Source organism: Penicillium bovifimosum (assembly GCF_028826915.1).
Source record: "Penicillium bovifimosum strain IBT 22155 chromosome Unknown utg000004l_segment0_segment0, whole genome shotgun sequence".
NCBI lineage: Eukaryota > Fungi > Ascomycota > Eurotiomycetes > Eurotiales > Aspergillaceae > Penicillium > Penicillium bovifimosum.
The window spans coordinates 1761624-1786884 of record NW_026622713.1 but is presented as its reverse complement, the minus strand read 5'-3'; the positions used below and the strand labels follow the sequence as shown (position 1 = coordinate 1786884).

The 25261-nt window shown below is 50.5% G+C and overlaps 8 protein-coding genes across 8 annotated transcripts; 4 read left to right on the top strand and 4 right to left on the bottom strand.

The window, feature by feature from the left end:
* Nucleotides 1–238: 238 nt before the first annotated feature.
* ssdA (mRNA-binding translational repressor SSD1) lies at nucleotides 239–4604 on the top strand (the record flags this gene model as incomplete). Its single annotated transcript, XM_056665717.1, has 5 exons — nucleotides 239–335; nucleotides 424–3020; nucleotides 3079–3438; nucleotides 3498–4498; nucleotides 4565–4604. The coding sequence occupies 5 exons, from the start codon at nucleotides 239–241 to the stop codon at nucleotides 4602–4604; spliced, it is 4095 nt and encodes a 1364-aa protein (XP_056522667.1).
* A 1228-nt stretch (nucleotides 4605–5832) lies between these two features.
* On the bottom strand, nucleotides 5833–7315 carry N7515_004972 (putative ubiquitin conjugating enzyme E2; the record flags this gene model as incomplete). Its single annotated transcript, XM_056665716.1, has 3 exons — nucleotides 5833–6831; nucleotides 6903–7220; nucleotides 7313–7315. The coding sequence occupies 3 exons, from the start codon at nucleotides 7313–7315 to the stop codon at nucleotides 5833–5835; spliced, it is 1320 nt and encodes a 439-aa protein (XP_056522666.1).
* Nucleotides 7316–8374: 1059 nt separating this feature from the next.
* N7515_004971 (putative GPI anchored protein) lies at nucleotides 8375–8959 on the bottom strand (the record flags this gene model as incomplete). The annotated part of the gene is made up of 2 exons (XM_056665715.1): nucleotides 8375–8824; nucleotides 8891–8959. The coding sequence occupies 2 exons, from the start codon at nucleotides 8957–8959 to the stop codon at nucleotides 8375–8377; spliced, it is 519 nt and encodes a 172-aa protein (XP_056522665.1).
* Nucleotides 8960–11023: 2064 nt separating this feature from the next.
* Nucleotides 11024–11528, bottom strand: N7515_004970 (membrane magnesium transporter family protein; the record flags this gene model as incomplete). The annotated part of the gene is made up of 3 exons (XM_056665714.1): nucleotides 11024–11083; nucleotides 11158–11398; nucleotides 11473–11528. The coding sequence occupies 3 exons, from the start codon at nucleotides 11526–11528 to the stop codon at nucleotides 11024–11026; spliced, it is 357 nt and encodes a 118-aa protein (XP_056522664.1).
* A 1071-nt stretch (nucleotides 11529–12599) lies between these two features.
* N7515_004969 (translation elongation factor 1 subunit beta) lies at nucleotides 12600–13612 on the bottom strand (the record flags this gene model as incomplete). The annotated part of the gene is made up of 4 exons (XM_056665713.1): nucleotides 12600–12829; nucleotides 12883–13253; nucleotides 13474–13513; nucleotides 13573–13612. 4 exons carry the CDS (start codon nucleotides 13610–13612, stop codon nucleotides 12600–12602), a joined length of 681 nt encoding a protein of 226 aa, XP_056522663.1.
* Nucleotides 13613–13972: 360 nt separating this feature from the next.
* On the top strand, nucleotides 13973–16339 carry hsp78 (chaperone ATPase HSP78; the record flags this gene model as incomplete). Its single annotated transcript, XM_056665712.1, has 1 exon — nucleotides 13973–16339. The coding sequence occupies one exon, from the start codon at nucleotides 13973–13975 to the stop codon at nucleotides 16337–16339; it is 2367 nt and encodes a 788-aa protein (XP_056522662.1).
* Nucleotides 16340–16712: 373 nt separating this feature from the next.
* Nucleotides 16713–20330, top strand: N7515_004967 (MutS family protein MSH5; the record flags this gene model as incomplete). The annotated part of the gene is made up of 16 exons (XM_056665711.1): nucleotides 16713–17073; nucleotides 17129–17215; nucleotides 17288–18060; nucleotides 18132–18209; nucleotides 18259–18318; nucleotides 18365–18719; nucleotides 18776–18872; nucleotides 18923–19012; nucleotides 19064–19232; nucleotides 19282–19316; nucleotides 19368–19449; nucleotides 19503–19614; nucleotides 19668–19869; nucleotides 19933–19971; nucleotides 20036–20174; nucleotides 20241–20330. The coding sequence occupies 16 exons, from the start codon at nucleotides 16713–16715 to the stop codon at nucleotides 20328–20330; spliced, it is 2769 nt and encodes a 922-aa protein (XP_056522661.1).
* A 4224-nt stretch (nucleotides 20331–24554) lies between these two features.
* On the top strand, nucleotides 24555–25080 carry N7515_004966 (uncharacterized protein; the record flags this gene model as incomplete). The annotated part of the gene is made up of 2 exons (XM_056665710.1): nucleotides 24555–24758; nucleotides 24835–25080. 2 exons carry the CDS (start codon nucleotides 24555–24557, stop codon nucleotides 25078–25080), a joined length of 450 nt encoding a protein of 149 aa, XP_056522660.1.
* Between the last annotated feature and the right edge of the window lie 181 nt (nucleotides 25081–25261).

The following is a 25261-nucleotide window of genomic DNA, read 5'->3' as shown; positions in this document are numbered from 1 at the left end:
CTCATACTTCTTCCTCCATCACTTTCAACTTTACTGATTCACTCTTTGTCTCTCTTCTAGGATAATCACATATTGAACCCCTCAATCCGCACATACAACACCTTTTGGCTAGCCTGTGATCCTTCTCATTGGGCTCATTTGCCTTTTGGCGCAAGAATCAGGCTCCTCTGTCGCTGGATCAACTCCGCTACACATATTACATTCTACCTTATTTGCCAGTCTTTGTTTATTTTGGATCATGGATCAGCAGAGTCAGTCTGGGCCTCAAGGCCCTGGTGGACGCAAGTTCCATATTGCTCATCGGAGAAGTCCATCTGAGCTCACCCCATTGATGAGTATGCAACCTCCCGCGTGACTGCCCCACGTAACCCTAGGGCGTGATACCCCGTGATATCAGGCGATCTAACTCGGACACTCTAATAGTGGAACAATTGGCCATCCAACAACAAATTGAATTGCTCCAGCAGCAACAGCAACAAATCGCCGCGACACACCAACAATACGTCAACATGGGGCTACTGCAGCCCCAGCAACTGGGCCAGGTGCCCCCGTTTCAAACAGGTACCTCCATGGGCGGTGTCTCCCCACAGCAAGTCAATGCATTCCAGTTCCCGCAGGGCGGACAGCAGCAGCTTGGAGTGCCGATGAGTGGGCCGAACCAACATTCGCACCGGCGCAATCAATCTGCTCTTCCTGGCCTTCCCATGGGACCGCCGCCTGCCCCGTCTTCCGGCGCCTCGGGGTACGCTGATTATAATCAAAACAACAACAAGAATGAGAACTCTAACCACGGTCGCGGCCGTGGTGGTCCTCCCGGTGGTGGCCACCAGCGCCGCCACTCACTTGCTCTCCCTGAGGCCAAGAAAGCCGCTGAACTAGCCCAGCAGAAGCGAACTGCGTCAGGATTCCAGTTCCCCGCTCCTGCCCCTGGTGCAAGTGGTTCAGACAATCAGGCTTCCTCCGATGACAAGCCTGCAACCAGCACTTCTCCGGCACCCCAGGGGCCCGCCTTCCAGCGGGCTGGAAACATGCGAGCTGGCGGCCATGGCCGCAGCCAATCCATGGCCATCGGTGGTAACCGGGCTTCTATTTCTGGTCGTGGTGCGGGTGGCTTCCAATTCCCCCAAGCCAGTGAGCCATCAACCGGTCAACCGGACACCCAACGGCGTCCCAGCCAGACCGGCCATGCTCGATCAGGTTCCCGAAACTTTGAAGGCAACTGGCGACAACCCAACAACCAACCCCAGGGCCAGGATCAGCAGAGGCCCGTTGGTCAACAGCAGGGTGGCTTCCAGCCCGGCCATCGCTCGCGCGGTTCGATGAACCAGTCAATGGGCTCGATTGGTCAATTCCAGTATGGCGCTCAGCCTCAGCTTATTCAACTCCCTCAGGGCCAAGTCATGATGGCGCCTCAGATGTTCGGTAGCCAGCAATTGAACCCACTACAATTGGCTCAGCTGCAAGCGCTTCAGCAGCAGAATGGCCAAGGTATGGGTGGTCTTCAGGCGAGCCAGCATGCCCCGCCGCAGATGTCTGTTCAGCAGCAACAGCAACAACAACAACAACAGCAGCGGAAGACCCTGTTCACTCCGTATCTCCCCCAGGCAAACCTGCCTGCACTCCTTAGCAACGGACAGTTGGTCGCTGGTGTTTTGCGCGTCAACAAAAAGAACCGTTCCGATGCCTACGTGACCACTGATGATCTGGACGCCGACATCTTCATTTGCGGTAGTAAGGATCGGAACCGCGCCCTTGAGGGTGACTTTGTCGCAATTGAGCTTCTCGATGTCGACGAGGTGTGGGGTCAGAAAAAAGAAAAGGAGGAGAAGAAGAAGCGTAAGGATATCACCGATGCTCGCTCCAACAGCAATGCTGGAAACGATAAACTCGGTCGATCCGATTCCACTGGCGATAGACAGGAGATCGGCCCGGATGGAAGCATCCGTCGCCGTGGCAGTCTTCGCCAGCGTCCCACCCAGAAGAAGAACGATGATGTCGAGGTCGAAGGCCAGAGCCTTCTTCTGTGTGAAGAAGATGAGATCAGTGACGAGCAGAAGCCATTGTACGCCGGTCACGTCGTTGCGGTTATTGAACGTGTTGCTGGTCAGATGTTCTCGGGCACTTTGGGTCTGTTGCGTCCCAGCAGTCAGGCTACCAAGGAGAAGCAGGAGGCTGAGCGGCAAGCCAGAGATGGCGCCCACGGCCGTTCTCACAATGACCGTCACCAGGACAAGCCAAAGATCGTCTGGTTCAAGCCTACTGACAAGCGCGTCCCCCTTATCGCCATTCCCACGGAGCAGGCGCCTCGGGACTTCGTTGAGAAGCACCAGGACTACGCCAATCGAATCTTCGTTGCTTCCATCAAGAGATGGCCTATTACCTCGTTGCACCCCTTCGGCACTCTCGTCGAACAGCTTGGAGAAATGGGTGACCTGCGTGTTGAGACAGATGCCCTCCTCCGTGATAACAACTTCGGTTCGGATGACTTCTCTGATGCTGTGCTGAAGAGTATCGGCTGGGAAGACTGGTCTGTCTCTGCCGAGGGTGATACCTTGGCTTCGCGACGTGACTTCCGTGAAGAGACCATCTTCACAATTGACCCTGCCGACAGCAAATCCCTCGAGGATGCGTTCCATGTCAAGCAGCTTGACGATGGCAAGGTCGAAATTGGTGTTCACGTGGCCGATATTGCTCACTTCGTCAAGGGCAACTCTCTGGTCGACCGCGAAGCGAAGAAGCGCGGTACTGCGGTCTATTTGGTCGACCGAATCATGAACATGTTGCCTCCCCGCGTTTCGACCGAGCTTTGCTCCCTGGTTCCGGGAGAGGATCGCCTCACAGTCAGCGTGGTCTTCAAGGCCGACCCCGCTACGGGTGTAGTTGATGAAGATGTTTGGATTGGTAAGGGTGTCATCAAGAGCGCTGGCCGTCTGGACTACGACCAGGTCAATGCACTTGTTGAGGGCAAGTCTGATGTTAGCACTGGCGCCGTCTCTGCTGACAGCATCCGCTTCTTGCACGTGAGTTACTCTTGCTTCTATCATCTTGCCCTTCCTTAGATACTAACTTCTCATGCAGACCGCCGTCGGCAAATTCCGTGAGGCCCGTTTCGGTAACCGTGTGTCTAATGCTCCCGTCCAGCGTCTGCTACAGCAACTGGATGACGAAAACGTGCCAGTCGAGTACAACATTTTCGAGTCAACCCCGGCACACGAGCTTGTTGAAGAGCTCAGCCACCAGGCCAACTTCTTTGTTGCCCGTAAGCTCTTCAGCGCTATGCCCGAGAAAGCATTGTTGCGCCGTCAGTTTTCGCCCAAACCCCGTCGCCTTGCCTTGTTTGTGGAACGGATGAACCGCCTTGGTTACGAGATCGACCCGAGTAGCAGTGGCAGCCTCCAGAGCTCCCTCTGCAAGGTGCAGGATGTGGATATCCGCAAGGTAAACTTTTCCTCTCGTGCTCATATCTGTGAAATACCTTATACTGACATTGGATACAGGGCATGGAAACTCTTCTTGCCAAAGCCATGCAGCGCGCCAAATACTTTGTCAGCAATGGCGCTTCTGATGAGATGCGCCAGCACTACATCCTTAACGTGCCGGTCTACACGCACTTCACTAATCCCTCTCGGCGCTATGCCGATATACTTGTCCACCGTCAACTTGAAGCCGTGCTTTCGGAGGGTGCCGTGGAATTCAATGACGATATTGAGTCACTAAACAAGATTGTCGATCTTTGCAATAACAAGAAGGATTCCGCTCTCAACGCCCAGGAGCAGAGTGTACACATCGAGGCCTGTCGGAAGATGGACCGCAAGAGTCGCGAGATTGGTGGTGATCTCATTAGCGAGGGTATCGTGCTCTGCGTTTATGAATCTGCCTTTGACGTCCTGATTCCGGAATATGGCTTTGAAAAGCGTGTGCACTGTGACCAGCTGCCGCTCAAGAAGGCCGAGTACCGCAAGGACAGTCGTGTGCTCGAGCTGTACTGGGAGAAGGGCGTCCCTTCGTCTGCATACATCCCCGAGGATGAGCGTCCCAAGCCCGGGAACTCCCGCGCTGCTCAGGCCGCAGCTGCCGCTCGCGAGGTTGAAGCAGCCAAGGAGCGTGCCAGGGAGCGTGATGAGGCCATGCGCAAGCAGACCGAGACCGGCACCATGTCTGCCGACGCTGTCGATGCTCTTTTCGATGATGATGAAGATGTGGATGAGGTCGTCGAAATGGCAGCCGGTGTCTCGCTCAACTCCGCCGATCGTTCGACTCAGAGCATGCCACCATCGCCTACGCGTTCTGGCCATCACCAGCAGGGACCTCACCGTACCCGTTCGGACCCTAAGATTGCCTCTGGCACTGGCGACGCACCCGAGGACAAGTTGACTAACAAGGAGAAGTACTTGAACTTGTTCAAGCTGCGCGAAGTGGATGGCGATTTCATCCAAGATGTCACCGAGATGACCCGTGTTCCCATTATCCTCAAGACCGATCTGAGCAAGAGTCCTCCGTATGTATTCTCTTGGAGCTTCCAGCTGATGAGGATTCTAAACTAACTGCTTTCTCGCCATTCTAGATGTCTTACCGTTCGATCTGTCAACCCCTACGCTCTGTAGAGGGTTTCAACGTGGTCATTTTTCCTTCTCCGGATCATATTTTTGCATGGACATTCTGCGGATCTTCGCTGAAACGAAGCATGCTGTATGTGTGTACGCCTGCGGACACAGCCAATCCCCAATGCCAATCGGACATATCGTTATCGGAACATCTTTTCTGCTCTTGTCGGTGGCCTTATCCAATTATCCCAACCTACCCATCATCTTCCCGGCATGACTGGGATTCTTATACTTATCCTGTTATACGCGCGAAGCGGTTCTTTGCCTTTTAAATGAGCATTTTAGTTCAAGCGGAGGAGATTTCTCAGTGCTGGAGCTCGCCTTTTCTCTCAATTGTGTGTTCCTTGTTCGCTGAATATTCGGAGACTCGGCAGAAAGGACGTTGCAGCTCGATAGTATCGGAAAGTTCCTCCAATAATCCATGGTATCCCACATTGTATAGGTACTCTGCGTGCATTGTAGCATTCTTGTACTCACAGTTCTTTTACTCTGGGTATGAATAGTGAACATGAAGGGTGTTCCCAAGGGTGTCCTCGGTGATATGTCAATCGAAGTCTGTCGCGACCCTCTCGAGTGCCCGGAATTGAAAGACGGTGGCCAGTTCCATGTTATGCTGGGGCTATCCATACAGCTCCAGGGCTCCTTGGGATAGGTAGTAAGCTTATACTCAGAAGCAAATGGCCAAACTACGCCAGGCCTAGGTTATCTAGTAGGTAGCGCTTATTGAATCGGCATTGATCAACATTTACCTTACATGTACTAGGTAGTTATTGCATAAGAGTACTTCCAATTCTTTAAGGATGAGTAATGTCTTATTCATTCCTAGATCAAATCACCTAAGGAAACTAGACCTGGGAGTGATTTAACGAAGCCCAAGCCAATTGCCAAAGCCAACTGAAGGACAGGTCGCCAAATGACCCAGCCTCTGCGTCGAAAATGCATGAGAATCCAATTCCGGCATGTTCTACCCCACGTTCCATGCAGTTTGTAAGTCTGATGGAAATCCAACCGACCATCAAGGGTATCAAAGAAAAGTAGTCAACGGACATGAAGGGTGGAGCAAAGGGGTAGTTGAAAAGAGAGATCGCCAAACACCAGATAGATGGATCAGCCCCGGTCAGATCAGGGGTTTGCGAAGTGAAACCAAAGTGATATGAGACCAAGATCTGATAATGCAAAGTAAAGAAAGAGATAGTCGAATCATCATCTTAGAAATTGAATAGATCACTCATAGCCGGCGGATACCAATCCGCGGCTTTGATCTCACGGCAAGTCGCTTGTGCAGGCCGCCAGTTGATTTTTTCTTGGAGATTTTGGAGGTGGACAAGCCAGAAAGGGATGAGAGCGCTGGCCGGGGGAGATGGGAATGTGTCGGGGACATGGGGGCAGGGCTGTTGAGCATCTTCATGGAGGAAAGATCGTGCTTCTCTTTCAAGCCGCGTGCTGTTGCAGATCCACGGTTTTCTTTGCCGTCGCCGCTCATTCGGCGTAGAGGGTCTTGCACGGGGAACTGAGGGAGGTCCTCGAATATAGGCATCTCATCGCGGAGACGACCTGAAGCGTTGACTCCTCCGCAGAGAAGGGAGAGTTTGGGGGTTTTGCGTAGTGGTGATGTTGTACGGGATCGTGTGTTGGCGCTGATGTTTTGTTCGTTGGAGGTCATGGTGGAAGTTTCATTATCGGAGTCTCGGTCGACAAGCATCATGTCAACATCGTTGTCTTCGGGGTAAGAGATTGAGAGGACGGAGAGCGGGCGCTTTCCCAAGGCGGTTTTGCGCGGACTTGGGGGCGGGAGGTAGACGGGAGAGGGGGCATGTGAAGGATCGTTCTCTTTGCTTGCGCTAGCGGCAGCGTCGTTTTCGCCGTCGCTCATGGCGTCGTCCGTCATTGAGGGGCAGGACTGATCAGAGAGGTTTGAGGAAGATGGTGATGGATCTTCTGACGGAGTTTGTTTGCGAGTGTGAACGGTGTGGGTACGTGGTTGTTTCCGCTTGTGTCGAGTAGCTATGTCCTCTTCCTTTTCTTCTTCTAACGTTGTTCCAGCATCCTCGCCCCGGAGCTTTGCTTCGGTCACCGCACTCTTCAGGTGGGGTGGGATTGGGGCATGGATAGATGTCATAAGCTTGGCTTGGTGTGCGAAGGCGGCGTAATTTTCTTGCATGAGAGCCCCGGCGGAGGCATTGAGCGCGGAGTCAGGGTTGGGATAGATAAGAAGACATGAAATTGTCTGATGTGATGAAGTTCATTAGCTCGAATCTCAACTCGGAATTGGCATTGCGCTAGCCGGGTCTCACTTACCACCAGAACATCGCGAAGGGTGAGTGTGGGCTTCCAATCCCGCTTCAGTGTATCCACACAGACAGCACCTGTAAGTTCTTCCATATTGGGATGCCATATCTTGGTCTTGAAAGTAGCCTTGGGAGGACTCTGGGGGTAGTCCTTGGGCATTTTGAGATGCAGCTGCCATAATCCTTGCGCAAAAGGTGTGCCGGCGGGTCCGGTGAGGAGGATAGTCAGTTGCGACAGGTCATCGGTTTCCGATGGCTGCAGGTAGTACGGTGGTAGATCTCGGTGTAGGGCAGCATGGTCGGCAGCCAGCCGGCGCAAATTGGACGGCTAGACCGATGTTAGATACAGAGCACAAAGCATAGACTGGTTGCTAGGAAACCAACGGGGGGGTATCAATGGTTCCAACAACCATGACTTACCATAGTGAGGTTCTTATTGTAGTGAAGGTATGAAGAATGTACGAAGGGGAACAAGTAGGAGAAATACTCTTCAGAATATGAGTTGGGCTAGTGAAAGCAATATGATCACCATCACAATGATAAGAGATGGTTACTTCGTCGACGGTTTGTTTTGAGTGGAGGTCACACTAACCTTTTCGGTAACGCGACAGTCACGTGCACTGCGTCGCGTCGCTTGCGCGTAACCAATATTACCTTTTTGGGATGTGGGTTGCCCTATGTCTCACCGCGTCCTTGTGAGAGTCCTTGCTATCTGACGGAGTATTGGTCAATCGTTGCGGGAGGCTACTAGCTAGGACTCTAAAGGGATGAAGGGGCCACACTCATTCACACAGAGTAGTATTTCCATCCGGGATGAATCATGAAGGACATTGACCATCCTTGTGTTGTGACCACGCGAAGTCGAAAATTGAAAGACTGTACTCTCATGGGATCGTTGGTTGTCTAATAGGCACAAGAAGATCTGGCATGACATTGGTACTCGACACCAGTTCCTGTGTAGATGGACCTAAGATGGTAGGTTTCGCAACCTGTTCTATGCAGTAATGTTGTGAGACATTTGTGAGAGGTATCACCGATATATGAGCCTATGACATGTTAGGTATGGAAATTTACTTATGGATTTCAAAATATATGGACACAGCATGGTACCCATGAATGAGATCAACACTCGTATTTACCCAGACATGGCTTAAGATGTAGGTACAACGATAGAAGAAGAGAAGCCTAATAGAAATGCGCCATGGGTGTGCATCACAGAACACAACGCAGTGAGAAAGAAACGAATCCCTGCCCATTGATAGAGAAATTAAACAGGTCCCATGATATACCTGGACGTTGAAAGCTCAAATAAAGAAAAATAACCAGATGCATGCATTTTCATGTCCCTCGTTCCAGCGCAATCCATATCCTGGATCAACCCAATTGACTGACCATGACCATCCGGTATCCACATCAATCAAAGTATGACCAATTGCAGAAGACAGGAATATGCCACGAAGCAGTCACCACTACTCAACCCGTTTACAGGAAAGCAGCGATAGCAGCACCGGCAACCATGCCGAGGCCGACGGGGCCAGCAGTCGCCATGGCGGCACCACCGGTGGAGGAACTGGTAGCTGCAGCGGACGAGCTAGAGACAGCTTTGCTGGAGTCAAAGGACCCAGTGCCAGTGCTGGTGCTAGTGCGAGTACCAGTAGTGGTGAAGGTAGTCTTCGCGGTTCCAGTGCCGCTGGTCATGGTTCCGGTAAAGGTGTTTGTGGCGGTGCTAGTGGCGGTGGAGACAGTGCTGTCACTGCTGTGAGTGGCGTTGGGGCCGGCGACGGGCGAGGTCAGGCCGGCGGGAATGGAGGCAGCAGGCTGCTGCGAGGTCACGGCACTGGGTTGGCTGGTGATGACTGAAGGCTGGCCGGTCACAACACCGAGGGAGTTGGTCTCAGTCAAGAATTTGGTGGCAGGGTGCTCATCAACCGACTGTTCAAGAGGTTAGTTGGTTCATACTTGTGAGGTGGCTTGATTCATTGTTTTGTTGATGCTTACCTCAGTGGTGCTCTGGGCTTGGACCAAGGCGATTGCCGAGAGAGCAGTGAAGACGACAGAGAAACGCATTATGATTGATATTAGAGATTATTGGTAGAAGGGTGTATGAACAGTAGGATTTGAAGAATGTGGAGAAAGAAAGAAAAGTTGTTTAGGAAACGAAAGACTGAGGGAGTTATAAAGGCTTTGGGTTGTCCGGGGAAACAGTCTCCTTATATGGCAGCCCATGCAAGTTCAGTCGCTTGAAAAGGATTCCCCACCTAGCAAAGTCTGGACGTATCCAGCACTTGGGATCTGCAAGGTCTTGCAGTTTCTATTTCTGGGGTCACACCGGCTGCCTACCGTCGCGTACATCCGGACTGATATGGTGACTTCTAGAATCTACATGTAGGTCCACCGGTTACTTCTAGACATTTCACACAACACGGTACTTGAGATAAATACACAGTAGTCAACAATGAATTATTATGAGATATCCCATGCCAAATCCAAACCAAGGAAAAGTCCACAATAATTGGTAGATTTGACTAGTGGGAATATGCGCTAGACAGCTAAGTGAAACTGCGTCTGACCACTGTACGGTAAGTACTCCGTAATCATAACAAATGTCGCCTTTGGGACTTGTCTCATAACATTTGGTAGCCCAAAGCTTACCTGTGAAGTTATTATTGTTTATTGTTTTGTCGACCGCGTGGAGGCATACGAATCCTCTGCCATTCAGCCAATGGTGATATTTGTTTTCTTTCACTAAAGTTAAAGCAACAGAGGTACTGCAGGTCAGAAAATACCCGTATGCCACTTAAGAAAGCACTTCCCTGCTCAAATGGTGGGATTTCGACGTGTCTTGGAACTAAACATGGAACTAAACAGGCCAAGTGAGACATTGCCCTGTTCGGTTTCTCGTCCAATCAGCTCTCTACCCCAAAGCTGGACTATTCGCCTTAATTCCCTCCAATCTCTCATTCTTAACACATGCTCTGATTGATACATTGTAGATGCAAGGGACATGGGATATTTCCCAATTGTTCAGTCTCTCCTTTTCATTCTCTTTTGCATTTGAGAAATAATAACACCTTGGATGGGTACTTTTGGCATTGGAACAGCCATCCACTTGAACACAGATCACAAGGCTAATGTGGGTCTTTGGAGTAAAACAACGGCTCGGTTTTACTCCGTTGAGTTAGCGACCGATTCCATCAACCATATTTATCTTGTCTGCCCAAGGCTCCAAGCGCACTGAACCAAGGTTGTCAACATGACAAAGGGGATGACCCTCATCTCCCCACCCCTGCAGGGGTCAAAACAGGTTCGCATCTGTCTACCGAGAGGTTATCTTAAGCTTGATCCCAGGGCGCTGCATGTCTCTATTATGACCAGCTGGGTAGTACTATGGACATGCATATTGTGTAATGCATTGTACAGCCCTAGTGGACACGACAGGGCTACAACAGTGCACCGATGCATACCCGGTACATTATCTTCAATCCATCTCAATCGCGACTTGCCTTTCCAAAGTTTTCAAAGGTTTTCCAAGGTTCACTCGTCACCTGATCAAAGGTTTTAAAGGTCAATTCTCAATGCATGGGCTTTTGATTCTTGGTGCCCGAGTCAAGCATTCTCAGCAGCTGCGAGATAAACTTGCAGTGCACAAGTGCAGGCGGCAGTGGCCTCCTTGCTTAGTGGGACAGTGAAGTATTCGGGCGTGGTCATGCGTTCAATGAAATGTCTAGAGTCTAGACTTTAGACCAAACATCGCCAATTCCCAGAACACTGTGGCGCAGGAATGTACACAGTAGATCGTGTCCGCCACAGGTGTCAATCTTCACCACCCAGCCCACTATCCAGGTCACGAGGTGGCATATTTCGTGCTACCTCCCGATCGGCTTCGAGTATTGTACTGTGATAGGCATTAGAACGGAGTCCGTCGCCACCAAACCTACCGTCGTCGAGTGTCACGAGGAATGCTCCACGACCAATACAAGTACATCAGTACAACACCATGGAAGCAAACATATCAGGACAGCAATGGCTTGAGAATCTCAACCTTTTGTAACTGAACTCCTCGCTGCAATGCATATTATACAACTCTTTCCCACTGCAGCACATAACCGCGTACTCGATATCTAACCTCGATCACTCCTTGACCAATACATCCTGCCCGCGAACCCAATCCGCGAACTCCTTTCGCTTAGCCTGTAAAATCCAATTGTTAGCATCCAATATTCCTCGCCGACAAGAAAGCCGCACAAGGACAATCCAAAACTCACCCGAATATCCCAGAATCCGTACCGCTCCTCCAGACTTAGGTAGGGGTTGCGTGCTCCGCCATCCCGCTCGATCTCGCCGGCCCATTCGCGCCAGCTGATCGGCTTCAGCTTCTGTGCACTTAGCACTAGTCCAATTGAGACGATGAGCACGGAGACAAGAGTCTCGAGGACGATATCTTGGGGAAGGGCGGTGGATGCGAGGTTGCTGTGAAGGACAGTGTGTTCGTGGGCGGAGTAGCCTCTGCAGGGAAAGATATTAGCTTAGCTCGAGGTGATGCACACATGACTGGGAGAATGATCGTTAGGAAGACTCACGCATGGACAAGCAGGATGAGGCCAAAGAATGTGACCACACGGGAGAGGAAGCTCATGGCGGGCGGACTTCGTTGGTTTGGGGGATTGTGGAAGGAGGCCGATGGTTATGTTTGGACAATTCAGAGTTGTTGGCCGGGGGAATTGTGTATTGTCAGGGTTCTGTTAGCCTGGAGTCCGTCTGTGGACAGTGATGTGATGCTGTTCGATATGATGGCGGCGGGATGTTGGCCTCAGGTCCGCGCCTCATCCCGCGCTTTACCTAATCAATTTTCGACCTGACCAGAATTTTAGGTAGTACGATCACCTTTATCTTCATTCTCTGAAGCTCGTTCTGAAAGGAAATCATTGACCTGCTATCTGTGGGCAGTACCATTCATTTTTCTTAGAGTAGAGCTTCCATCAAAACTGGCACTCAAGGGTCATCCCGGTACACTGTGCCATTGGTCGTGGAAATATATATCAGAACCTACCTAAGGAAGACAAACGTATGCTTAGCTAGGTGGGCAAGAGGTTTCATTGCACTTAGCCCGGTTAGACAGTTATCCAGGTAGGTAGGTAGGTCACAGCCTCACTTTCCAATGGAGTCCCGTCAGTGCAGTGAACCAGGGGCACTGGAGGGTTCAGTACCTAGCCAGACCAATCCCACAACGTGGTCAGATCATACCTACCTACCACCTAGGATTCCCGCACCTCGACCAAGTGATGAGAGATAAAGCAACATTTTAGCGGAGGAATGACTACATCCAGGAATTACAAAATAGCGACAAGTTTGGCCATAACCCGCCTTCGTTCAATGGGTTGTACACATGTTGAGAGGTGATATGGATGTGAATATGAGTTCGATATTGAGGTGAGGATCAAAGCCACCAAGAGGTTGGTAACCCAACAACAGCTCATTTTCGTACATATTGGACGGAGTACAAAATTGCATGCATATCTATGTTGTCTTGAGAGTATTGTACGATGATGTACGACGGAATGATAAATGGTCATGAATTTTTATAATTTTCATCAATGACCGGTCACTTCTGGACCAGCTTCTAGTCAGACTAGGTTCGTAAAAGTATTCCTTTGACATCACGCATTTCCATCACACAATTCCTGCTTCATAACTGGGCATCGCAAATTTACAGCTTCTGCATGGCAGCGATGTCAGTGGACTGGACGTGGTCCTCGTCCTCCTCAATCGTCGCCTGGAGCTCATCGGTGGAGACCTTCTCGTCCTCAACAACCAAGTTGATCTGGAGCTTCTTGATACCGAAGGCAAGGGGAACCCACTTAGAGGCACCCCAGACGAGGCCGTCCCACTCAATGGCGCGGACGTTGGCCTCCAACTCCTCAAGGTTGGTCTCATCATCTATAGAGGCTATTAGTATATGAAACAAGGGAAAGAAGACAAAAGAAGCTTACCCCAGGGCTTGACCTCCATGGTGACGAGGGACTTGGCAGCGGGCTTGGGCTTGTTGGCCTTCTTGGCCTTGTACTCAGCGAGACGCTTGTTGCGCTCAGCAACGACAGCCTCGTCCTCCTCCTCGGACTCGGATCCGAAGAGGTCCTCCTCATCATCCTCCTCGGGCTTATCCTTGGGGTTGGAAGGCAGGTCGGTGGTCTCAGGGCCGTAAGCAGTGAAAGCGGCGGAGGAGTCACCGGGGAGAGTGGAGAATTCGCTCTCGTAAGAGGCGATGTGCTTGTACCAGCGGGCGACGTGGGGGTACTTGGCAGCGTCAGGGGCGCTAGAGAAGGCCTTGAAGGTCACGACATCGGCCTGGCTGGGGGTGGAGCTGTTGAATGGAGTCAGCAGGCATGTTTACGTGAGATGCAGCATTCAACATTGTGGCATGATAGAGCAGGATCAGAGGTGCGATTGCTCGCGATTGGTTGGAGTCATCCAGCGGGGTCTTAATCCGCCTCATAAACACGGACCAATGTTTCTCATCATGAAAGCATAGCAAGGAAGGAAAGAGGGAAAGGAAAAAGCAATTCAAGGGGGAAAATTCTTACCCAACAACGTAGGACCGAGTGGACAGGAAGTGGTTGGCCACTGAGGGGCACAGTCAGTCACCAATTGATTCGAAATAACAAAATCTCAGGGGCGCCTACGAGTCAGGCCGGCATCAGAGGCAAAGTCAGTGAAACCCATTGTGAAAGAGAGGTGTGGTGGTATCTGGAAGAGAGAAAAGAAAAAAGGAGAAGAAAGTAGATTGAAGTGGGAGGGGTTAAAAAGGGAGGAGTTTTTTTTTTGTTACGGAAAATCTCTACGGGGGAGACGGAAAAACGTGGAAGGGCGAAGACTGGTCAGGTGACTGGTGACGGAGCTTGGACAATTTTCAATTTCCCTCAGAGCTCTCCGCCACTCACCGTTCGCTATGTGGATCTTTCGAGAAGCCTCCCGATGGACCTTGGGCGGCCAGTATTTAAGCTATCTTGTGACCATCTCGGCCTTGGGCAACATTGAATTCTGCAGTACTTTCTCTCCAAAGTATTTTGAGTCGTACTCAATATGGCGGCGAGATTATCCCTCAATGCGCGCAGTCGCTTGCTACGAACGCCTAATCTATCTTCGACCCGTCTTCTATCCTCGATCCCGCGATCACGCATACTCCCCCGCCCCTCTGTCATACTACCGACTGTAAACACCGGTCCGATCTCTGTTCGTCACTATGCGAAGGGTCGTCCACACCCCCCAGGCGGAACTCACCGCATGGATATGAGCGGCGAACCAGAGAAATCCGCACTCGAGCAGTATGGTGTTGACCTCACGGACAAAGCGAAAGCTGGAAAGCTGGATCCAGTCATTGGAAGAGATGCCGAGATTCATCGAACCATTCAAGTTCTGTCTCGGAGAACTAAGAACAATCCTGTGCTGATCGGTGCTGCTGGAACCGGTAAAACCGCGGTTCTCGAAGGCTTGGCTCAGCGGATTGTACAAGGAGATGTCCCAGAAAGCATCAAAAATAAACGCGTTATTTCGCTGGATCTTGGCTCTTTGATCGCAGGCGCCAAATTCAGGGGCGACTTCGAAGAGCGTCTGAAATCTGTATTGAAAGAAGTGGAGGATGCGCAAGGTGGTGTGATCCTTTTCATTGACGAGCTTCACACTTTGCTCGGACTGGGCAAGGCTGAGGGCAGTATTGATGCAAGCAACCTGCTCAAGCCTGCTCTGTCACGAGGCGAGCTTCAATGTTGTGGCGCCACCACCCTCAACGAATATCGACTCATCGAAAAAGATGTGGCGCTTGCCCGACGGTTCCAGCCTATCCTGGTAAGTGAGCCATCGGTAGCCTCGACTATTTCCATTCTGCGTGGCATCAAGAATAAGTACGAAGTGCATCATGGTGTCCGAATTACGGATGGCGCTTTGGTGGCTGCCGCTACCTACAGCAATCGCTACATTACCGATCGATTCCTACCCGATAAAGCCATTGATCTTGTTGACGAAGCTGCATCGGCTCTTCGCTTGCAGCAGGAGTCGAAGCCCGATGCAATTCGCGAGCTGGAGCGTGACATCACGACCATTCAAATCGAGCTCGAGTCGCTTCGCAAGGATACTGATGTCGCTAGTCGTGAACGACGTGACAAACTTCAAGAAGACTTGAAAATTAAACAAGAGGAAGTCAGCAAACTGACCGAGACCTGGGAGAAGGAGAAGGGGGAAATTGACACCATCAAACGCACCAAGGAGGATCTGGAACGCGCTCGCTTTGAACTTGAACAAGCCCAACGCGAAGGGAACTTTGCCAAGGCTGGAGAGTTGAGATACTCTACCATCCCGGAGCTCGAATCTAAGCTACCAAAAGAAGGCGCAGAACCAGACCCCGAGAATCAAACATTGATTCACGATTCAGTGACCGCAGATGATATCGGAAACGTTGTCTCTCGTACCACAGGCATCCCTGTCAACAAGCTTATGGCTGGTGATGTGGAGAAGCTGATTCACATGGAGGACACTCTCCGAAAATCGGTTCGTGGGCAGGATGAGGCACTTTCTGCTGTGGCAAATGCCGTGCGCATGCAGAGGGCAGGCCTCAGTGGCGAGAACCGTCCCCTGGCCTCTTTCATGTTCCTTGGTCCCACTGGTGTTGGAAAGACTGAACTCTGCAAGAAAATGGCCGAGTTCCTCTTCTCCACCGAAAGCGCCGTTGTACGGTTTGACATGAGCGAGTTCCAGGAGAAGCACACAATCAGTCGCCTGATCGGTTCCCCAGCTGGATATGTGGGATACGATGATGCTGGTCAACTTACTGAGGCTGTTAGGCGGAAGCCTTACGCTGTCCTCTTGTTCGATGAATTTGAAAAGGCGCATCGAGACATCTCAGCATTACTACTTCAGGTACTCGATGAGGGCTTCCTGACAGATTCCCAGGGCCACAAGGTCGATTTCCGAAACACCTTGATTGTGTTGACCTCCAATCTTGGAGCCAATATCCTGGTCGGAGCGGATCCTATGCATCCACTGAAAGATTCTGATAGTTCCGAGCTCCCAGCCAAGGTCAAATCGGCCGTCATGGATGTGGTTCAAAGCGCATATCCACCCGAGTTCATGAACCGAATCGATGAGTTCATCATTTTCAAACGCCTTTCGAAAGATGCTCTACGTGATATCGTCGACATCAGGATCAAGGAGCTGCAGGCCAGACTTGATGATCGCCGTATGACCTTGCAGATCGACGACGAGATCAAGGACTGGCTGTGTGAGAGAGGCTACGATCCCAGATTCGGTGCTCGGCCTTTGAACCGCCTTATCGCCAAGGAGATTGGGAACCGTTTGGCCGACAAGATCATCCGCGGTGAAATCGTCTCTGGCCAGACCATTAGCATTTCCCTTGACGAATCCAAGACTGGTTTGGTGGTTACCCCACAAGTCTAAACGAAGACACGAAATCTGGCGTTCTAATGTGGCATATGTGGTGTTCTGCTCTGAGTTTCGCATTTTGCATGCTGGATATTTTTCACCTCTCATTATCTTTGTATACTAGTCCTCTCCCTCTCATTGTACACTAATTCAATTCTGCTCATATTTATGCAATAGCTGCTAAGTTCATATCTAGATGTATCATGCGGTTACTCGATTACTGTAGTCAAGAGATGTTGAACACCGGTAGGCCTAGAGGAACCTTGGGACCGTGGACAGGTGACTCGTGATACCTCTGCCCACACAATCGGAACATACCAGTTCATCCTTCATCCTGATCCCTCTTTCACCTCTTAATTGCCTCAATCTTACTAGGCTCATCGAAGAAATGCCTTTGTTAAAAAGAAAGAGAACACCAGCTTCCTGTCCTCCAATTACACCTCGTACCTCCGGGCAACGGCTGGGTCACACTGCGCCGTCAGGTCGAGGACTTACCAACTCTAGTCTTCCTTCCCAAGAACCGACTGCTTCAACAGCAAGCCAATTGCGTACCCCATTTCCCACAAATACTGCGAAGGAGACTGATCGGTCAGCAAGCATTACTGATGATGACTTTCATGACCATGTCATTGCTGCTATCGACATGAAAGACCGTGGGACCGTGGGATGCGCATACTACTCAGCCGAAGAGGAAAACATGTATTTGCTCCGTGACAGTCGCTCGGGCGATATGGAGACAGTTGAAGCTCGTATGCTACTTAAGCTTGGCTCTTGATTTCTAAGTACATGTACTCATCTGGCCAGTACTTCTCCAGATCAAACCGACGGTGGTACTGACACCTCCTCGTGTTGAGCTAAGGTCGGAAGATCAAAATCTTTCACAAGAAGATGGTACTGTTTTCCTTTGCCTTGAAGGGATGTGAATACTTCCAGTGCTATTGAATACTAATATTGTCCGTCCAGTTTCTTCTGTCTACCTTCCTTATCAGATAGATGTTCGTCCGACGACGGAGTTCAGTTACGCAAATGCAGAAAGCAATCTTCTGGCTCTTGATATCTCATCTACACATGAGGAGCGATTTCGGTTCTTGGTACCTCATAATGGCCTTGCCGGACCAGAAGAAACCGACCCGGAAGAGATGGGATTTACGCTTCAGGAGGGAAGACTCCTGCACGTCTCGAGTTCCATCGATATAGACAACCCAGTGACGATTGGCTGCGCAGGAGCCGTGCTCACTTTTCTGCAGCGACGAAGAGCCGCAGCACCTAGCCCTCTTGAAGAAGGCAATGAATATCGGATCCGATCGCTGCACATGTTCGACCTGCGGAACACGATGTGGATCAACAGTAACGCCTTCACTTCTCTACAGATCATCCAGTCGGAGTCACACCCAAACATGTTCAACCAGGGCCCTGGGAAGAAGTCAGCATCAGGCAAAGAGGGTCTTTCGGTCTACGGCCTTTTCCAGCACTTTGCATCCACACCCCAGGGTAGGGCAAAGCTTAAGCAAAGCTTCTTCCGTCCAAGCATAGACATAGATACGATTCGTGGACGGCATGACTTTATAGGAGTATTCTCCCGGCCTGGTAATCATGCCGCATTGGAAAAGATGACGAAGGCTTTCAAACACATCAAGAATCTCAGACCTGTCATGGTCAATCTCCACAAGGGAATTAGTACCGGTAGTGCCAAGGTCACAGGGTTCAAGACTACGGTCTGGGCTAGTCTTCTCGCTGTAAGTTGATTCGCAATCTTCCGGCTTGCGTGTGTACCTTTCTCACATTATGGTGTTTACGAACTGGCCAGTTCGCTTTCTACTCCATCGACATCAATGATGCACTGCAGGAGGTGGCGGGTGGGAACATTCTGGCTCTGCGAAACAAGGTTAAACCCTAGTACTCATATCGGTTATTCACGCACTGACACTCTAAAGGCTCTCCGAGTGTTTGAAGCAGCACAACTGTACCGTGTTGGTCGTATGGTTCAAGAAATTGTAAGATTCTTATATGCCAACATTGGCAAAGCTTCTGACTTCTCAGGTTGACATCGACAACTCCGAGGAACAAGGAAGAACAGTCGTCAAGCAGGGATTTGATAGAGAACTTGACAGAATCAAAGACAGATACGATGGTCTCAACAGTCTCCTCAAGCACGTGGCGCTGGACATTGCTGCGACAATTCCAGGAGCCCTCGACGTCGATGTCAATATCATCTACTTCCCGCAGCTTGGATTCAATATTGCCATTCCACTCAATGAAGATGGTACTGCGGCTTACACAGGGCCCAATGATGAATGGGAACTGATGTTCATAACGGAAAACCGAGCTTATTTCAAGGACTTCCGCATGAGAGAGATGGATGAGAAGCTGGGGGATATATACGGCATCATATGCGGTAACTTTCTCTGGTTATTGAGAAGTGATGGGTGGCTGATACTTGTATCCGGATAGAGAAGGAGATTGAGATCGTGTATGACCTGGCCCAGAGGGTGCTTCGATACGAAGCTGTGCTTGTTGATGCCTCTGATATATGTGGAGAGATTGATAGGTCTGTTCTGGTGGAAAGTCGTGCGAGGTTCGCTAATACAAGGTTTACAGTCTTCTTGCCCTCGTGCAGGCAGCTAGCTTTTACAAGCTCACAAGACCACGAATGGTTGAACAGAACGTGATCAAGATCAAGGGGGGCCGGTGAGCTGAAAATATAGGAACATTTTTTTTGACGGATCTGATAAATTCCAGGCACATTCTCCAAGAGCTAACTGTTTCCTCCTATGTGCCGAACGATACCTTGCTCGTGGGTGGTAGGGTGCCCAGTCCTAGTGACAGTACTTCATCCGCAAACCATAATCCTAGCATGTTGCTTTTGACCGGCCCAAATTACTCCGGAAAGAGTGTCTATATGAAGCAGGTAGGTTGTAGCCTGTCTTCGTGCAACTCGTTGTCTGATCCAAGTCCAGGTCGCTCTGATCGTCTATCTCGCCCAAATTGGGAGGTATGTTCTTTTCCATGCGTCTGGTCATAGATTGACTAAGTCGAATGTCAGCTTCGTTCCTGCAGACAGTGCAGAGTTAGGAGTCACAGACAAAATCTTGACCAAACTCAATACACAAGAAAGCGTGTCCAAGGTACCTGCAAGCTCTGTTCCCTGTTTTAGGGCCATCAGCCTAACCCGCTTTAGGTTCAAAGCACATTCATGAATGACTTACAGCAGATTTCCCTCTGCCTGAATCAAGTCACAAGCCGAAGCCTAGTGATCATTGATGAGTTCGGCAAGGGAACCAACGAGAGTGGTTGGTACCCATATCGCGATAGCACTTATTTTGAGACACACTGACGCAGTCAGATGGCATTGGACTCGCTTGTGGCATACTTGAGTACCTGCTGAATCTCCCCAGTCCTGCCAAGGTGATTGCAGCTACCCATTTCCATGAGATTTTCGAGAACAATTTCCTTGCTTTGCGGCCTCGGCTTCACCTTGGCCACATGGAAGTCCGCGTTTGCGAAGAGTCTCAGGAAGTCGAGGACCAGATCACGTATCTCTATAAGTACGTACCAAATTACCTGCTTTGGAGTGGACATCGCATCCATGATGCTCACAGGATAAATAGCTTCCGTTCGGGTCGTAGTGACAAGAGCTTTGGTACCATGTACGTTCCTACTTCGCCCGGTCTGACTGAACTTTTGCCTGAGAGCCTCTGATTTGCGATTTAGTTGCGCGGCGATCAATGGTATTGACCCAGCCATTGTAAATCGAGCCAGTGAGATTGCGTCTCTCTCCGCCCGAGGTGAGAACATTGTTGCGGCTTGTGCTGCTTTGTCTTCGGATGAAATGGAAGATCTGGAAGAAGCGGTAGGAATGATATTATGCATACCTGTTTGGTCAAGAACATAACTGACTCGGTCCCATTGCCGGAAGGATACACTCGCGAGACGTTTTCTGGAGGTGGATTTCTCTCAAGTTAATCCTGACCACGTTAAGACGATTCTCGAAGGCTTCTTTGAGTAAAGGGGGATGGACAGCGACCACATTATGGAACGAGGGGCATAAAGGCCGATTTCAACCAACATATCCTTACATTGGGGCCCTGTGCTATCATCAATGGGTCTCGCGGGCCATATCGACTTCTATGATTAGCCGAATGGGGAAATGTTGACCTGGAATTATGGGGTTGGGGGACACTCAATATTCAGTCAATGAACAACAGGATTACCTAGGTTCCTTTGCATTCCTTTGGGTAGGTTGTCATCGTCAATATATGAAGGGATACCTAGTCATTCGTCAAGACATTTAAGGATCTATGACCGTCAGATTGGCCTGAGTTCCTACACGGGGCTGGACATGAAACTACATACCTGTAACCGACACGATGTGCTTGTATGTAACGTCCAACCTGCTGATGATATTGAGGCTTTTGGAGGAAACAACCCAGATGAAAAACACCCGGTGTGATCGGAATGGAAAGCATTTTCAACCAGCTGCCTTGCCTCTTTGACTTCTGCAAGTATGTCTCGAAGCAGACGTGTTTTCTCGACCTGGGGATCCTCTATCTCAAAAGACGATGTGTAGGCACGCCTTGGAGGAGGCGGATAGAGCACGACAGTGGGAGATCCTTGGACTTGGGGACAAGGCTTGCCAAGATGACTGGCCTTCTGCTTCTCGGCAGCCAGCCACGCAATGAGAGGTTCTGCGATCGTCCGGTGCCTTGCCACCTGAAGCTTTCCACCTTTCAGGACGAGCCTCCATTTGGGGAGAGCACGACCAAGAACATCGTCCGCCAAGAGGCGATTTCCATGAGAATCGGTGGCCAAAGCGACAGGCCAATAAGGTGCGTTCACCGTCCAAGCAATGGCGCTAGTGATGTAGAACACTCTCGCTTCTGTTTCATGCACTCCTGATTACCGGATCTTATGATACCACGTATCTCGCGCCCGAATTGCTCAGATGCGGTCGAGATGCTCTCTACCGCTAAGTTGACTGTTTCGCTGCGGGTCCCAAAGACGAGTCGACGGACTTCTCAGACATCATGTAGTGCTTACGGGTAGGAAAGCACTCTGGGGAACGTCATAAGTAGAGAGTGGTGCTATGACAGACTAGGGGGTGATAAATGTGTGGATGATTCAACTTACCAAGTGGTTGACGAGGTTGATGAGAGATGACAGTCGGGGAGAGTGCGAGTCAGAACAGTCGTTGTGGTTGAGACCCAAGACCCGATAGGAGACTGAGAACCGAGAAACCGCTGGCTGGACAGATGTTGCTGAAACAACACGCCAAAACGGGAAGCAATCTCTGTCCAGCCAGCGGTTTCTCGGTTCTCAGTCTCCTATCGGGTCTTGTATCTCAATCACAAGTCACAACGACTGTTCTGACTCGCACTCTCCCCGACTGTCATCTCTCACCAACCTCGCCAACCACTTGGTAAGTTGAATCATCCATCCATTCGTCACCCCCTTGCTGTGTCATAGCAACACTCTCTAGTTATGACGTTCCTCACAGTGCTTTCCTACCCGTAAGCACTACATGATGGCTGAGAAGGCCGAATCGACTCGTCTTTGGGACCCGATCGACAACGAAACAGTCAACTTTGCGGTAGAGAGCATCCCAACCGGATCAGAACAATTCGGGCGCGAGATACGTGAGATCATAAGATCCGGTAACCAAGAGCGGATGAAAGAGAAGCGAGAGGTGTTTTACATCACCAGCGCCATTGCTTGGACGCCCAAAGCACCATATTGGCCTGTCGCTCTAGCGACGGATTCGCATGGAAATCGCTTTTTGGCAGACGATGTTCTTGATCGTGCTCTGCCCAAATGGAGACTCATTCTGAAAGGGAAAAGCTTCGGATGGCAAGACACCCGACGATTGCAGAACCTCTCAGTGCATGGCTGGCTGCCGAGAAGCAGAAGGCCAGTCGTCTTGGCAAGCCTTGTCCCCAAGTCCAAGGATATCCCACTGTCGTGCTCTATCCGCCACCTCCAGGGCATGCTCACACGTCGTCTTTTGTAACTGAGGATCCCCAGGTCGTGAAAACACGTCTGCTTCGCGATATACTCTCGACGGCGGATCAGCGGTGGCCACCGGACGTCCTAGGGAGCTAGGGAGCAAAAGAAGTGAGCAATGAGATCACATAACTGGATTGACAGCCTTGTCGGACGAGCGCCTGGTACTTACCATAGAGCCTTCTGCCAAATTCAAGGCAATCTCAAAGGCACTGGGCCTCCATTGGGGACTGTTTGGGATGCCTATCTTCGAGGCTGCGAACAACTGCAGCTCCGTCCATCGTGGATCGTTGGGCAGCAAGAGATGCCTGCTCAGTCTCCGTGTTGTCTGCAGTCGTCAGTATCAATCGTCATGGAGATGGTTGGTGATGCATAAGAGGTGGAAGAGATGGCGGCATACCTACAGAGACGAGGGGTACAGTCCCCCTCGAGGCCGCGAGGCAGCCGAGGGAAGGACGTGCTTGGAGCACTTGATTTTCAACTCGGACGTCATGAGGCGGCTCATCAATTGATTCCACGCCTCAGATCAATCGGAAACCTCGTTGTCGCGGGTATATTGATTGGTCCGAGGATGAAGGTTGATGGAGGATCGATTGAGAAAGGGGAAGATGAAGTGAGAGGGGCCCCTTAATATACCAGCCTTGGAACGACTAAGCGCTTGCTATACCGGGGATACGAACGGATCGTTTAGGCGAGCGTATTGGAGGGTTGTGTCACATTCTGCTATCGTGAGGCTGCGTTGCGGCTCGCTGCGTTGCGGCTCACACTTCACGACGACATCATGCCCTTTGGTCTTCAGATCTTGAACAAGGGCCTACCGAGCTAGGTAGGTGGATAACTCACCCGCTTCCTTTCCTCAATCGGTTGATCTTCTCTCATTTTTACTCCGGCATATCTACCTACACGACACATGGGATTATAGAGTGTCCTGGGTTGACTGGTGGATTCCATTGCCAATCGATTGCACCAACTACAAGAGTCACCGAGTCGTTTTATTCGACCATCAGTTACGGCAAAGGGAAATGTGTCCTGATAGGTCGTGGGGTGCACTTTTCGTACTGACATTCACCTCAAAACCAAAGTAGAAGCTGAAAGTTGGCTCGGCAGAGCACTGAAAGCAGCCGCAGACCGGAGAGGAAGATGAGTCGTTTGGTCGACGGTGAATGCATCAAACGAGGTTGTACACGCTGCAGGGGCCAATGGCTCGTATAATTACTGCTTGGTTCCTCGACAACTGATATATATACACAGTTTGGCCATATTAGTCGCCTGGTGGGTGGACGCTTTGAAGTAAGTCATATTGTATTTTCCGGCGTACTGGCTATAACTACTAGGTGTTGTCAAAACGAAGTACTCGAATTACGACAGTAATTCAAGCCAAATGCAAGCGAAATGCAAATGACGAACGAAACCAAAACCTGTCACACCAAGTTTCCCATCCATCTGCCGTAATTTGCGGTCAATCGCTGTTTTAACAAAGCATTCGCATTCAGCATACTTGAATGTCTTTCCGGACACTTTGGCCGCCTCTTCGCTATCAACAGGAAAACCCGTAACTACAGTGGGCTACCATGTCGTCTGATTCCGCGGCTCATTCTTCGTTCTGCAAGATTGTGAGCATATTACCGATCTGCTAGCCCGACTCCTCGTCTATCAAGGCTGGATATCCGCCCTGTAGTCCTGTCCCACACAACTGCCCCCGCGGAGGAAGTCTGGCAGTGTTGGCTGGCCCGGCAGGGCAATTAGACGTGTTTCTCTGGTTCATCACTCCTGAGGTTAAACCCGGACAACACGAGGAAACAGAAAGCCAAAAAACCGAGGCAACGGCATCACACGTTGGAGTTTCTGTTTTATTCCTTTTTGTTTCGGTTTGCGCGTTCATTTGCAAGGAGAAGAGAAAACCGGAATGGCGAAAAAAACCAACTGCTGGATGAGTGTTGGAGGATGAGTGTTGGAGGATGTGTCATGGCACAGCTGTCAAGAGTTCTTTCCCTTGTAGATAGACGCCGAGACTGATCATATTGTGAACAAGATGTTGTTTGAGTATGTAACACACTACTTTACGCAGTCACTTCATAAAGTGTGGGCATGCATGATATGACTGGTTCTTTTGAGAATTGTACGCATCATCTTTATGCGCACATCCGCGCCAATGGTCATATCAAGTAGACAAACGACTGCCGGCAGAAGTGGTTTTGATATAGGGCCGACTATGACCTGCCGTACGCTAGTGATGCAACGACTCATTCCACTATTTTTCGCAGCTCCCTGCAGAGCTACGCCGTATGATCTAGATGCACTGCCTACCGTATCGTATCGCAGAAGAAGACACCCCTTACAACTTTTTCGACGGCCACGACTCCACACATATCTGCTGGAGCCGGCGCATGATACTCCAAAACGCCCAGATGCCAGCTATCGCATACATCGACTGCGAGTCTCGGGCAAATCGCACTATATAGCAAGGACGCCAATCAGAGGCGGCTGATGATAGAGCCATAGGGTTGCTATAGGTGCAGCCTCATCGAGATGTGCTGCATCTCAATTGGTCGCGATTGTGCTATGCTTCCTGGGGAGTTGATTCAGATGTTCCAGCCTGGGTCGACGAGTTTCTATTGCTGGCGAAGAATCTTGGGATGCGGCCTTCTATCACGGCTGATCTTATTCACTTTTTCTGCTTGAAGACTGTGTTGGATTGCGCTGGTGATGAGGATTTACTTTACAGCCATAACCGTTTTCATGAGGGTATATTTCCATGACATACCGAAAGTTCGTTATGAACCGGTTGTGAAAACACTTTTCGAAACATTTACGAGCTGCCGAAATGAGCAGCACCCGTGGGTGAAGTACGCTTGGTAGATTGCGCCTGAGCTGCGACTGCGGATCATGGTGCGATATTGTCCCAATGAGTGTTACATAAGGGAGCGAGGTCCTGAGAGC